A 13,403-nucleotide genomic window follows, 5' to 3' on the forward strand; every position below is an offset into this window, starting at 1 on the left:
CGGAGGTCCACAGTGCTATACAGGAAGCAGCGAACAAAACTACCCCAAAGAAAACGAAAAGCAAGAAGGCAAAGTGGTTACCTGAGGAGGCTTTACAATTGGCTAAAGAAAGAAGAGAAGTGAAAAACAAGGGAGAAAGGGAAAGATATTTCCAACTAAACACAGAGTTCCAAAAAAACTGCTCAGAGAGACAAGAAGGCCTTCTTCAACAAACAGTGCATAAAACTAGAAGAAAAGAACAGAAGGGGAAAGACTAGGAATCTCTTCAGGAAAATTGGAGATATCAAGGTAACATTTCACCCAAAGATGGGCACAATAAAGGACACAAACAGTAGAAACCTAGTAGATACTGAAGACATCAAGAAGTGATGGAAAGAATACACAGGAGAACTCTGCAAAAAAGATCTTAATGAACAGGATTACTGTGATGGTGTGGTCAGTCACCCAGAGCTAGACGTTCTGGAGAGTGAAGTCAAGTGTGCCTTAGGAAGCACTGCTGTCAATTAAAGCTAGTGGATGTGATGGGATTCCAGCAGAACTATTCAAAACCCTAAAGGGTGATGCCATCAAGGTTTTGCATTCACTGTGTCAGCAAATCTGGAAGACCCAGCAGTGGCCACAGGACTGGAAAAGGTCAATCCTCATCCCAATTCCCAAGAAGGGTAGCGCTAAAGAATGTGCTAGCCACCGGACAATTGCACTCATCTCCCATGCTAGTAAGGTCATGCTAATATCTTGCATGCTAGGGTTTAGCATTATGTGAACCAAGAACTTCCAGATGTCCAAGCTGGGTTTAGATAAGGAAGAGGAAGCAGAGATCAAATTGCCAATATTCGCTGGAACATAGGGAAAGCTAGGGAATTCCAGAAAAACACCTATCTCTGTTTCAACGACTATAGTAAAGTCTTTGACTGTGTAGATCATAACAAACTGTGGAAAGCTCTTAAAGAGATGGGAATACCAGACCATCTTACCTATCGCCTGAGAAACCTGTATGCGGGTCAAGAAGCAACAGTTAGAACCCTGTATGGACCAACTGATTAGTTCAAGATTGAGAAAGGAGTGTGACAGGGCTGTCTGCTGTCACTCTGCTTGTTTAACCTATATGCTGAGAAATGCTGGCTGGATGGGTTACAAGCTGGAATTAAGATAGGCGGGGGAAACATCAACAACTTTAGATATGAGGATGATACCACTCAAATGGCTGAAAGTGAGGAGGAACGAAAGAGCTTCTTGATGAAGGTGAAGAAAGAGAGTGAAAGAGCTGGCTTAAAACTAAATATTAAAAAAACTAAGAGCATGACATCCAGCCCCATTACTTCATGGAAAATATAAGGGGAAAATGTGGAAGTAGTGACGGATTTCCTCTTCTTGGGCTCCAAAATCACTGTGGATGGTGACTGCAGCCATGAAATCAGAAGACAATTGCTTGATGGCAGGAAAGCTATGACAAACCTAGACAGTGTTGAAAAGCAGAGACATTACTGTCCCCACAGAGGTCCATGTAGTCAAGACTATGGTTTTCCCAGTGGCCACATATGGTTGTGAGAGCTACACCATAAAGAAGGCAGAGTGCCAAAGAATTGATGCCTTCAAACTGTGGTGCTGGAGGAGACTCATGAAAGTCCCTTGGACAGCAAGGAGCTCAAACCAGTCAATCTTAAGGGAAATCAACCCTGAAAACTCATTGGAAAGACTGTTGCTGAAGCTGAAGCTCCAGTAGTTTGGTCATCTGATGTGAACAGTTAACTCATTGGAAAAGTCCCTGATGCTGGGAAAGATTGAGGGCAAACCGGAAAGAGGGCATCAGAGGATGAGATGGCTGGATGGCATAACCGATACAAGGGACATGAACTTTGGCAAACTTTGAGAGGTGGTGAGGGACAGGGAGGTGTGGTGTGCTACAGTCCACGGGGTCGCAAAGAGTCGGACATGAGTGGGTGACTGAACAACCACAGCAACTGAATCACTACTGTACACCTGAAACAATGTCATAAATCAACTATCCTCCAGTAAAAATAACTGCTGCTGCTGCTGAGTCACTTCAGTCGTGTTCGACTCTGTGTGACCCCATAGACGGCAGCCCACCAGGCTCCCTCGCCCTTGGGATTCTCCAGGCAAGAACACTGGAGTGGGTTGCCACTGCCTTCTCCAATGCATGAAAGTGAAAAGTGAAAGTGAAGTCTCAGTCGTGTCCGACTCTTAGCGACCCCATGGACTGCAGCCTACCAGGCTCCTCTGTGGGATTTTCCAGGCAAGAGTACTGGAGTGGGGTGCCTTCTCCACAATAAAAATAAGAACAGTGATAATTGCTAATAAAAGAAAATTAATACATGGACACTTTAATCAAAATTGACTGGTGTGGAAACTACATTCCCAATTCAAAAGGAATAGAAGGAAGAGAAGGTCCAAGCATGGAAAGGAGGAGAAACAACTTCCTCTGCAAAAGAAAGCACAGGGAACTTGGCTTTTCATTACTGTCATTTAAAAAATATGTTCTTTTAAAATTCATTTTGATACAAATATAGGAAGAGGAAATAAAGAAGCACGAAGCTGACTTACTTGGTTTCACCCATCTCACGTCTATGGCCGTGTGGTTAAGAACAACCGCAGTGACATTGGCTCCTCTCTCTGGTAGCCCAGCTAATGTTTTCACCGTCACTTCTTGACTTGGTGTAAAACCCACACTGTTATGTACGAAGACCTTATACGCATACGTCGTAAACCTAAAAAGTTGTTTTTAAAAAATACGTATATAAATTTCTCTTTCCGGAAAACAACACACATTTTCTTTTTCCTCACAATATACAGACTTCCCCCTGCAGAAGGAACTATTTTGTCCCTGCTCCAAATACATTTCCTTTTTGTGCCTACCTGCACAAAAACAGCATCATTCTTCTAACTCTCAATTCTTAATCAAAGTGTTAATGAAATATTATATAAGAAATGCTAAGCAAATACTATTGTTCAAAACAAAAACAAATGTGGTTTATTGTTTCTCTCATCCTTATTGTTTTCATAAGTGGTGAGGATTACAGCTCAGTTCAAGATGCAATTACACATCTGGCATCCTGCCAGCTTTCTATCTAAATTTGATCCAGAGAGTTTTATGCTCTTCTTTTGGGAAACACATCCATTTCAAATATCAGATCCTCTCATCACCATTTTCTGCCTGTACCTGTAGTCCTGTCCCATAATCTCACTGGCAGAGAGATAAACTCCTAAGTTAAATTATAAAATGGTGCCCAAATTACACAACATACTCCCACTGAGGTTTTGCTATGGTGAACTGCATTTTGCCATTGTGAGAACATATTTACTTGAGTCAGTATGGTGGATGCTGAACACTGATTTTCAGGAGAAGAAAACTAGACATGGTGATGTGATATGATGTCCTAAGTCACGCTAAGTCGCTTCAGTCATGTCCAACTCTGTGCGACCCTATGGACAAGTCTACCAGGTACCTCTGTCCATGGAATTCTCCAGGCAAGAATACTGGAGGGAGTTGCTATGCCCTTCTCCAGGGGATCTTCCCAACCCAGGGACTGAACCCAGGTCTCTCACATTGCAGGCAGACTCTTAACCGTCTGAGCCACCAGATGCAGACTTCCCAAATCATATATTAAATCAATGATGGGCTGTCACCCATCCTTTTTGGCTCTTTCAGGCAGAAGACTTATCAAACATTCTCTTTTTTTTGGGTCAAACTGCCCAGGTAGGAAAATACTATTTACAGCCACAGTCAAGCTTTGATTGGACTATCGCTTAGACCAAGAGCTTGCTTAAACACACTGTACAACGCAAGACCCTCTCCATGGGGTATCCTGGCCTTAGGGCAACTGCTGGCCTCAGATCATCACTTTCTTTGGGTTTCATAGATCATCACATCCAATGCAGGGCCCAAGGAATTTGCCTCAATAATGACAAGAAAGAGAGGATGCCATTTGCAAGACTGTGATAAATAACTTAACCAAAGTTACATCAGGATGCTCACAGAATTTTCCCACTACCCACAGAAGAAGTCTGCTTGCCTGACTTTGTTTCTCACTCACGGCCTGAAGGTATTTTTGCCGGGCTTGTCCTCAGGCACATTTGCTCTGTTATTGTAGCTATAGGTTAAGACTTACTAATATTTTCGAAGCTATTTACTATCTATTTCCCCAAATAAATACTACCATCAGATCTTCTAGCTCTCTCTGCTTTACCTCATCTCCATGTGTCCTTTTCTCTCTCTCTCTCTTTATTTTTTGTTTTGTATGCTATTGTGGGTTTATGCCACCACCCCCCAAGATATGTTTAAGTCTTAACCCCTGGTACTTGTAAATGTGACCTTATTTGGAAATGGGGTCTTTGCAGATGAGATAAATTTAACATGAGTTTATACTGGATTGGGGAGAGCTCTAAATCCAAAGGACTGATAGAAAGAAGAGGGAAATTTTGTTACAGACACACACAGGGAGAAAATGTTCACAGGGAGAAGATAGGGGAAGAAATTGGCTTCATGCTGTCATAAACCAAGGAGCAAATGGGGCTACCAGCAGTTGGAAGAGGCAAGAAATGGTTATTTTCTAGAGGCTTTGGAGGGAACATAGTCCTGACAGTACTTACATTCCAAACTTTCAGCTTGCAAAACTGTAAGAGAATACATTTCTGCTGTTTTAAGCCACCCAACAGTGGTAGGAAACTCATACATATGCTTTTCAGCAAGTGCTAAATAGTCCATAGGCTTCACAAGTGGCTCAATGGTAAAGAATCCACCTGCCAAGCAGGAGATTACGTTCCATCACTGGGTCGGGTAGATCCTCTGGAGGAGGAAATGGCAACCCACTCCAGTATTCTTGCCTGGGAAATCCCATGGATAGAGGAGCCTGGCGGGCTAAGGTCCATGGGGTCACAGAAGTATAGGACATGACCTAGCAACTAAACAACAATAACAACAAATGCCTACATGACAATGACAACTGAAAGATAATAATAACAGTATTTACTGAGTACATAATACATATCAGGAATTTTCTGCATGTTTTGCTCATTCATTCTTCACCATACTATTATAATACCTGCTTTGAAAGTTAGGAAAATAAATAACTAATCTAAGTTATTGAGCTAGGAAATGGGAAGTACAGACTCAAACCTGGACAGTCTGATTCCAGAGCCTGCTCTTTTGCCCATGATGCTTTATTGCCAGCGTCATCATGATGGCGATGCTGATGATAATAAAAAACACCATGGTCAGCTAGATGATGTCATATCACTGAGGCTTGATCTCTGAGTTTTTTTTGGCAGATGGGAGAGACTTTTGCTTACACAGCCAAATAATCTTGCCAAATGTCCTTTGTAACCACCAGTATGAATGTGAAGGATGGTGATTCATGGTTAAGAGGGGAGCAAGTCTGTGACAGTCAAATGAAACACAGCTAATGGCTCTCATGGCACCTGGACTAGCCACCTTGCCGTCATTAGCTCTGTCCCTGGGTAAAATAGTTTTAATTGTGCTGTACTCCCCAAAATGGCTCAAAAGAAACTTAGCTAGAGTCTGGATGCTTAATCTCTCCTACAATATTTAAATTGTTCTTCTACATGTTTATTTTATGATACAGTTAGTAATCTTGATGGCTTTAAAGTGATATCATTTTCATGGTTCTTTTTACAAGTGGGATTTAAACATCAGGCAGTGCTAAAATGATGAATTGCAAATAAGGTCTGTAGGGCCTTAGTTCTTCCTGTGTTACTTGAAATTATTTCATCATAATTTAGGTATGATGAAATATATGATTTATGTCTACGCAGAAGAAATTTAGGCCACACAGATACATATAATTGGAATGCCTGTTTTCAAAGTACAGTTGCCTCTTAGTATCTGCAGGGAATGGGTTACAGCACCCCCATGGATACCAAAATTTGAGGATGCTCAAATTCAGTTCAGTTCATTCACTCAGTTGTGTCTGACTCTTTGTGACCCCATGGGCTGCAGCACGCTAGGCTTCCCTGTCCATCACAACTCCCGGAGTTCACTCAAACTCATGTGCATTGAGTCGGTGATGCCATTCAACCATCTCATCCTCTGTCGTCCCCTTCTCCTCCCACCTTCAATCTTTCCTAGCATCAGGGTCTTTTCTAATGAGTCAGTTCTTCACATAAGGTGGCCAAAGTATTGGAGCTTCAACTTCAGCGTCAGTCCTTCCAATGAATACTCAGGACTGATCTCCTTTAGGATGGACTGGTTGGATCTCCTTGTAGTCCAAGGGACTCTCAAGAGTCTTCTCCAACACCACAGTTCAAAAGCACCAATTCTTCTGCTCTCAGCTTTCTTCACAGGCCAACTCTCACATCCATACATGACCACTGGAAAAACCATAGCCTTGACTAGATGGATCTTTGTTGGCAAAGTAATGTCTCTGCTTTTTAATATGCTGTCTAGGTTTGTCATAGCTTTTCCTCCAAGGAGCATGTCTTTAAATTCCATTGCAGCAGTCACCATCTGCAGTGATTTTAGAGCCCAAGAAAATAGTCTGCCATTGTTTCCATTGTTTCCCCATCTATTTGCCATGAAGTGATGGGATGGGATGCTATGATCTTAGTTTTTTGAATGTTGAGTTTTAAAGCAGCTTTTTCACTCTTTCACCTTCATCAAGAGGCTCTTTTGTTCCTCTTCACGTCTGCCATAAGGGTGGTGTCATCTGCATATCTGAGATTATTGATATTTCGCCTGGCAATCTTGATTTCAGCTTGTGCTTCATCCAGCCCAGCATTTCACATAATGTACTCTGCATATAAGTTAAATAAGCAGGGAGACAGTATACAGACTTGACGTACTCCTTTCTCAATCTGGAACCAGTTCATTGTTCCAAGTCCAGTTCTGACTATTTATATAAGGGACTTGAAGATGCTCAAGTCTCTTATAAAAAATAGCATAATCTTTGCATAGGCTATATGCATATTTTTCATTCTTTAAATGCCTAGATTTCTTATAATACATAATATAATGTAAACACTATGTAACATTATTATCACAATGTGAATGTTATGTAAATAGCCTTTGCCTAATGTCTCACAGCTAGTTAAGAAGATCAGGTGGGCCTGTACTTTATTCATTTTTAATATTAAATTATTTCCACTATTCCCTATTATTTTACTGAATTGAGAAATCAGTAAGCATTTCAGTGGATGTCATGCATTTATCTTTTGCATTTTATTTAATTTTCATTTTTCAGTTAAAATTTTAAGTAATAAGATCTTGAACTCTTTAAAATGAACTAAAATATACTGTTTTCATGACATCTGAAACCTAATCTTTGTCAGTAATTACGTATACCTCTGTCTACATGGGTCAGCATATACTTCACCACTTCATGCCAAAAAGGAAAATATTCATTTGCTTCAAGTATTTTGTTCATTTTCTCTAGTATATTGAGTTTTTAAAGATAGACTTAAGTGTTGATATCAAATGGGATATTCCATTTAATGATAAAATACTTTTAAAAGAAAAATGCTCCTTCAGTTGACATCATATACTCATGCAAAACTTATGTATACCAATCAATATCTTCTCTAAATACTAATTATGGTTTTTGGGTATGTTTTGAAAAATGTACCATTGCAAATCCTGTAAGATGTAGCTTCTGAAATCTGCAAAGTAAATGAAAACTTGTATTCAGTCTATATTGTAGCCAGTAAAACAAGCTGTTTGAAGGTCTACTTAGGAATACTAGGCTGTTGTACTAGACATCCCCTAAATGATTGATTTAGATCATTCTCTAGCCCCTCCCTTCATCCACACAGAAAATGATGAACTTGTTGTGAAATAGATATGACTCTGGTATCCTTCCTTGTAAAAGATAATACATATTAAAATCTTATTTATGGAACAAGACTCATTTCAAGGTTCAATTGTTATTACTCAAATGAATGAATGAGAAAACTAGATGATGGAGATTTTAATCTGTTTATTGAGTAGATAATTTTATAAATAAATTAATGAATACTAAATAGTTACTAAAGCATTCAGTCTCATATCTTTCAGGTCACATATAATTTGACTAGTGACATAAAAGTCTATCTATCCAATAAAGAAATGATCCTTACTGAAATTTAGAAAGATGTTTTTTTCCTTGCAAATTATATTGCTTTTTTGTGTTTGATATACCATTATTTTATTCATTAATTAATTTGTTCATTCATTCAAAAAATATTTATTAGCACTAACAACATGCCTTGGCAGGAGAGCTATGACAAACCTAGACAGTGTGTTGAAAACCAGAGACATTATTCTGCCAACATATGCTCAAGACTATAGTCTTCCTGGCGATCACAGACTGTAAAGAAGGCAGAGCACCAAAGGACTGATGCCGTTGAACTGTAGTGCTGGAGAAGACTCCTGAGAGTCCCTTGGATAACAAGGAGATCAAACCAGTTAATCTTAAGGGAGATCAACCCTGATAACTTGCTTGAAGGACTGATGCTGAAGCTGAAGTCCCAGTATTTTGGTCATCTGATGTGAACAGCCAACTTATTGGAAAAGTCCCTGATGCTGGGAAAGATTGAGGGCAGAAGGAGAAGAGGGCATCAGATGATGAGATGGCTGGATGGCATCACTGATGCAATGGAAATGAATTCTGGCAAACTTCAGGAGATGGTGAGGGACAGGGAGGTGTGGTGTTGCACACCTAGTCAAATCCATGGGTTTGCAAAGAGTTGGACATGACTGGGCAACTGAACAGCAACATGCCAGATACTAAGCAAAGTGAATATAATGTCTGTCCTACTGGAGTGTGTGTGTGTTTGTGTATACATAGAAACATGTTTTTAAATGGGGACCTCTAAAATACATATTCATTTATTCCTTTCTCTTTCCATATACATCAGATAGAGCATCTAATTTAACCAAATCTAGACAGGAAGTCTTCACAGAGGAGACAACATGGGCTATGGATGGCAAATAGTAATTTGGTCAGTAAGAAGCATCATTTAGGGCAAAAGAAAATGGCAACCACTCCAGTATCCTTGCCTGGAAAATCTCATTGACAGAGGAGGCTGGTGGGCTGTAGTCCATGGGGTTGCAAAGAGTCAGGCACGACTGAGTGACTAACACTTAGATCTTGAAAGGGTCTGATGTTTTGGGAACCAATAAAATTCTTTAGTGCCTCAGGTGATTTTCATTAGAATTAAAAACGTGCCAACTTTATTTCTGTCCTAACAGAATTCACATGTCAATATTGTCACCAATATAAATCATGATTCCAAAAAATGCAGGCTATTCAGTGGCTCCTCCTATTAACTGTTCATTTCTGCCACAACCCAACACATGCTTTAGAACAACATTACACACTAGACGATTTGCAAAACCTTTGATAGATACTATTCCTTACATCCTCATATCCTTTGTGGGAATAAATAAATACACAAACAAACAAAAATTCAACACTATTTCCACTGCTTAAACCTGCAGCTGTTTAGATTTTTCATTGATGGTGGATACCTTTTCCTCATGTATTTGTTGCGGAAAGATTTTTTTTTCCCTAAAAATGCTGAAGGTCTTTTGCTTTTGAAAATTGAAATGTAATGATGATCACACTTGAAAGTTATGATACATTTTAGATCTTGAGTGAAAGTTGCAGCTGTCTTATTCCTGTAGCGATCTATATTGCTGCTACCAGAATGTGATACCCAAGATAACCTTACTGTGATTTCTGTCTCTATTCTACTGATCATCAACATGAAAAAGAAATGAAAGCAAAGTAACCTGATTTCTTTTTTTTTTTTAAAGAAAACATTAGGTAATAAAACCTTCAATGAAAAAAAGCATTCCTTTCAGATTTAGGGGTTCCTTTTCCATGAGGTAAGTTTTCAATATGATGACACTTAGAAAAGGACAGAATGAGGCAAACTTAGAACAATGAAGAAAAAAAGGGAAAACAGCACTGTGATTCTACTAAATTATATGTGAAATAGATATATATTTGCTCATTTTGAAATATGTACATTGCTAACAGATGGTACACCAATGTAACAGAGCTGGCCTTCATTGATAAAGGGAAAAGTGAAGTGAAAGTTGTGTCTGACTCTTCGTGACCCCATGGACTGTAGCCCACCAGGCTCCTCTGTCCATGGGATTACCTAGGTAAGAATACGGGAGTGGGTTTCCATTTCCTTCTCCTAGGGATCGTCCCGGCCCAAGGACAAAAGATAGGTCTCCTGTATTGTAGGCAGATTCTTTGCTATTTGAGCCACCAAAGAAGCCCATTTCATTTATAAACCCAACTTGGACGCACGTTGTGATATTGAGGAAGAAAATAACAGGATCTACCTCACATTGGTGGTCCTTCCATTCACCCTCCACATTCATGAAGCTAACTCCTTTACTTAATACCTACAACTTGTGAGAGTTGAACTGTGAAGAAGACTGAGTGCCGAAGAATTGATGCTTTTGAACTGTGGTGTTGGAGAGGAGATCCAAGCAGTCCATTCTGAAGGAGATCAGCCCTGGGATTTCTTTGGAAGGAATGATGCTGAAGCTGAAACTCCAGTACTTTGGCCACCTCATGCAAAGAGTTGATTCATTGGAAAAGACTCTGATGCTGGGAGGGATTGGGGGCAGGAGGAGAAGGGGATGACAGAGGATGAGATGGCTGGATGGCATCATGGACTGGATGGATGTGAGTCTGAGTGAACTCCGGGAGATAGTGATGAACAGGGATGCCTGGAGTGCTGCGATTCATGGGGTCACAAAGAGTCGGACACGACTGAGTGACTGAACTGAACTGAACTGAACTGAATATGTTTATGCTATAGGAACATGTGTCATGGAACTGACCCAGTCTTTCCACATTAGAAAAGCAGAAAATGTTATTTGTGCATATTTAATCTCATTACAAATTAATTCCAAATAGGAAAAGGAGTTTGTCAAGGCTGTATATTGTCACCCTGCTTATTTAACTTATATGCAGAGTACATCATGAGAAACGCTGGCTGCATGAAGCACAAGCTGGAATCAAGACTGCCGGGAAAAATATCAGTAACCTCAGATATGCAGATGACACCACCCTTATGGCAGAAAGTGAAGAGGAACTAAAAAGCCTCTTGATGAAAGTGAAAGAAGAGAACAAAAAGTTGGCTTAAAGCTCAACATTCAGAAAACTAAGATCATGGCATCATCTGGTCCCATCACTTCATGGCAAATAGATGGCGAAACAGTGGAAACAGTGGCTGACTTTATTTCTTTGGGCTCCAAAATCACTGCAGATGGTGACTGCAGCCACGAAATTAAAAGACACTTACTCCTTGGAAGAAAAGTTATGACCAACCTAGATAGCATATTGAGAAGCAGAAACATTACTTTGCCAACAAATGTCCATCTAGTCAAGGATATGGTTTTTCTGTGGTCATGTATGGCTGTGAGAGTTGGACTATAAAGAAAGCTGAGCCCCCCAAAATTGATTCTTTTGAACTGTGGTGTTGAAGAAGACTCTTGAGAGTCTCTTGGACTGCAAGGAGATCCAACCAGTCCATTCTAAAGGAAATCAGTCCTGGGTGTTCACTGGAAGGACTGATGTTGAAGCTGAAACTCCAGTACTTTGGCCACCTGATTCAAAGAGCTGACTCATTTGAAAAGACCTTGATGTTGGGTAAGATTGAAGGCAGGAGGAGAAGGGGACGACAGAGAATGAGATGGTTGTATGGCATCACTGACTCAATAGACATGAGTTTGGGTGGACTCTGGGAGTTGGTGATGGACTGGGAGGCCTGGTGTGCTGTGGTTCATGGGGTCATAAAGAGTTGGACGTGACTGAACTGAACTGACTGAATCTCATTACAAAGAAGGGGAATGAATGTCATATTCTTTTGACTATCATTCTCTAGAAACTATGTCCTCTTAATGGCTTGAAACATTTCATTTTGCAGGGCAAAAAATTAGAATCTGTCATTAATATTCAAACTTAGATTTTCCATTATATTTAGCTTAAGCATTTAAACTTGAAAACAGTCAAGTTCAGTCATTTTTTGTAAATAGAATTTTGTAAAAAAAAAATTTGGATGCTCATATGAAGGTCTCTTTCCAGACTGCCATTGATAAAGAGATACTTGCAGGAATTTATAGATAACTGAAAGTAATAGGAGTTAGAACATACCTCCGTTCATAAACTCAATGGTGGCTAAATTGTTATATGGTGGCTAAATTACTATAATCTACAAGTCAACATTTTCCTTAAAATAGACACTATCATTTCTTATAGCTTGTTCTCCCCTTGTCAGATCCAGAACAAAGAGGAGGGCATGCCATCACTAAGTTTGCAGAAGTTTTATTAGATCACTCAGGAGACAAGGCACAGTGAGGCTCTGAAAATCCTAAGGGTGGACTGATGTTTAAAATAAAGGCGGTGGCTGCCCTTGTGTGTTAAACTCAACTTGACTCACTGAAGAAGCATTAGATGACAACAGCAAGTTTTCCAGATTTTCCAAGTGATGAAAATGTCAGGAAATCCAAAGTTATGGTTCCCCTAACAATCATAACTTGGCCACTTTGTACATGAAGGAATAAAAGTTAGAAAGTGACAAGTAGTATAAACCTGCAGTTCCCCTACAGGTGTCTATATAGAGCAAAATTCAGCAATCAGGCAACTAGTTGTGTAATTCAGGACAAATTACCCCTTACCTACTATATTCAGAAGAAACTAAACTATCTGAATAATTAGTGTAAATATTTTACTTTGCACATGGAGATACAAAGGAAAAAATATTTGATGTTTAGTATCATGAGGCTAGTCAAAATATCACCTCATTTTGTTCTAGGGTGGGCTTCCCAGTGGCTTAGACGGTAAAGAATCTGCCTGCAATTCAGGAGACCCAGGTACACTTCTTTTCTAGAAGCAGCTGTCATCAATATGTTTATGTCAACTTATGTTTCAGTCTAATTTGTGGGGATTTAACTTAATTTCTTTCCTTAAGTCTTTGATTTGGACTTCTCATTAAAAATCCTTACAAGCATCACTAAAAATTCAATAATGAAATTTTGGCTTTGGTCCTAATTCTTTAATAAGTTTTCACTGCTTCTATGAAGAAATAAAACTAACTTTCTGAGACTTACTGTGTTTTTCTGCCAAATGTCTCATGGCTAAAAATCCATTCAGTAATGTTAAATAGACAAGTCCTCTTTATTTTGGAAATTGCTGTATTTCAGACACTTAGAGTTCACAGATCATGGAAAACTACTTTCCATATGATTTTCCTAGGGAGTGATGGTGAAACTGTAGTTAAATGTGATGATATTATAGCAATTAGTATATGTGTGTGAGTGGTTTTTTCCACGAGACTGTGAGCTCTTTGAGGGAAAAGGCTACGCTACTCATCTTTGTTTCTTATCACAGTGTCCCTCACCATATGGTAAAAATAAATGAAATTGCTGA

The 13,403-nt window shown here is 39.5% G+C and overlaps 1 protein-coding gene across 1 annotated transcript in view; it reads right to left on the minus strand.

Moving 5' to 3' along the window:
• USH2A (usherin) overlaps positions 1-13,403 on the minus strand; it is a 935,662-nt gene that overhangs the window by 293,835 nt on the left and 628,424 nt on the right. Inside the window, exon 44 of the mRNA XM_005690572.2 lies at positions 2,563-2,726. Coding sequence (XP_005690629.2) covers positions 2,563-2,726 — 164 coding nt within the window. The remainder of the gene's footprint in view (positions 1-2,562; positions 2,727-13,403) is intronic.

This window comes from Capra hircus, chromosome 16 (assembly GCF_001704415.2).
Source record: "Capra hircus breed San Clemente chromosome 16, ASM170441v1, whole genome shotgun sequence".
Classification (NCBI taxonomy): Eukaryota; Metazoa; Chordata; class Mammalia; order Artiodactyla; family Bovidae; genus Capra; species Capra hircus.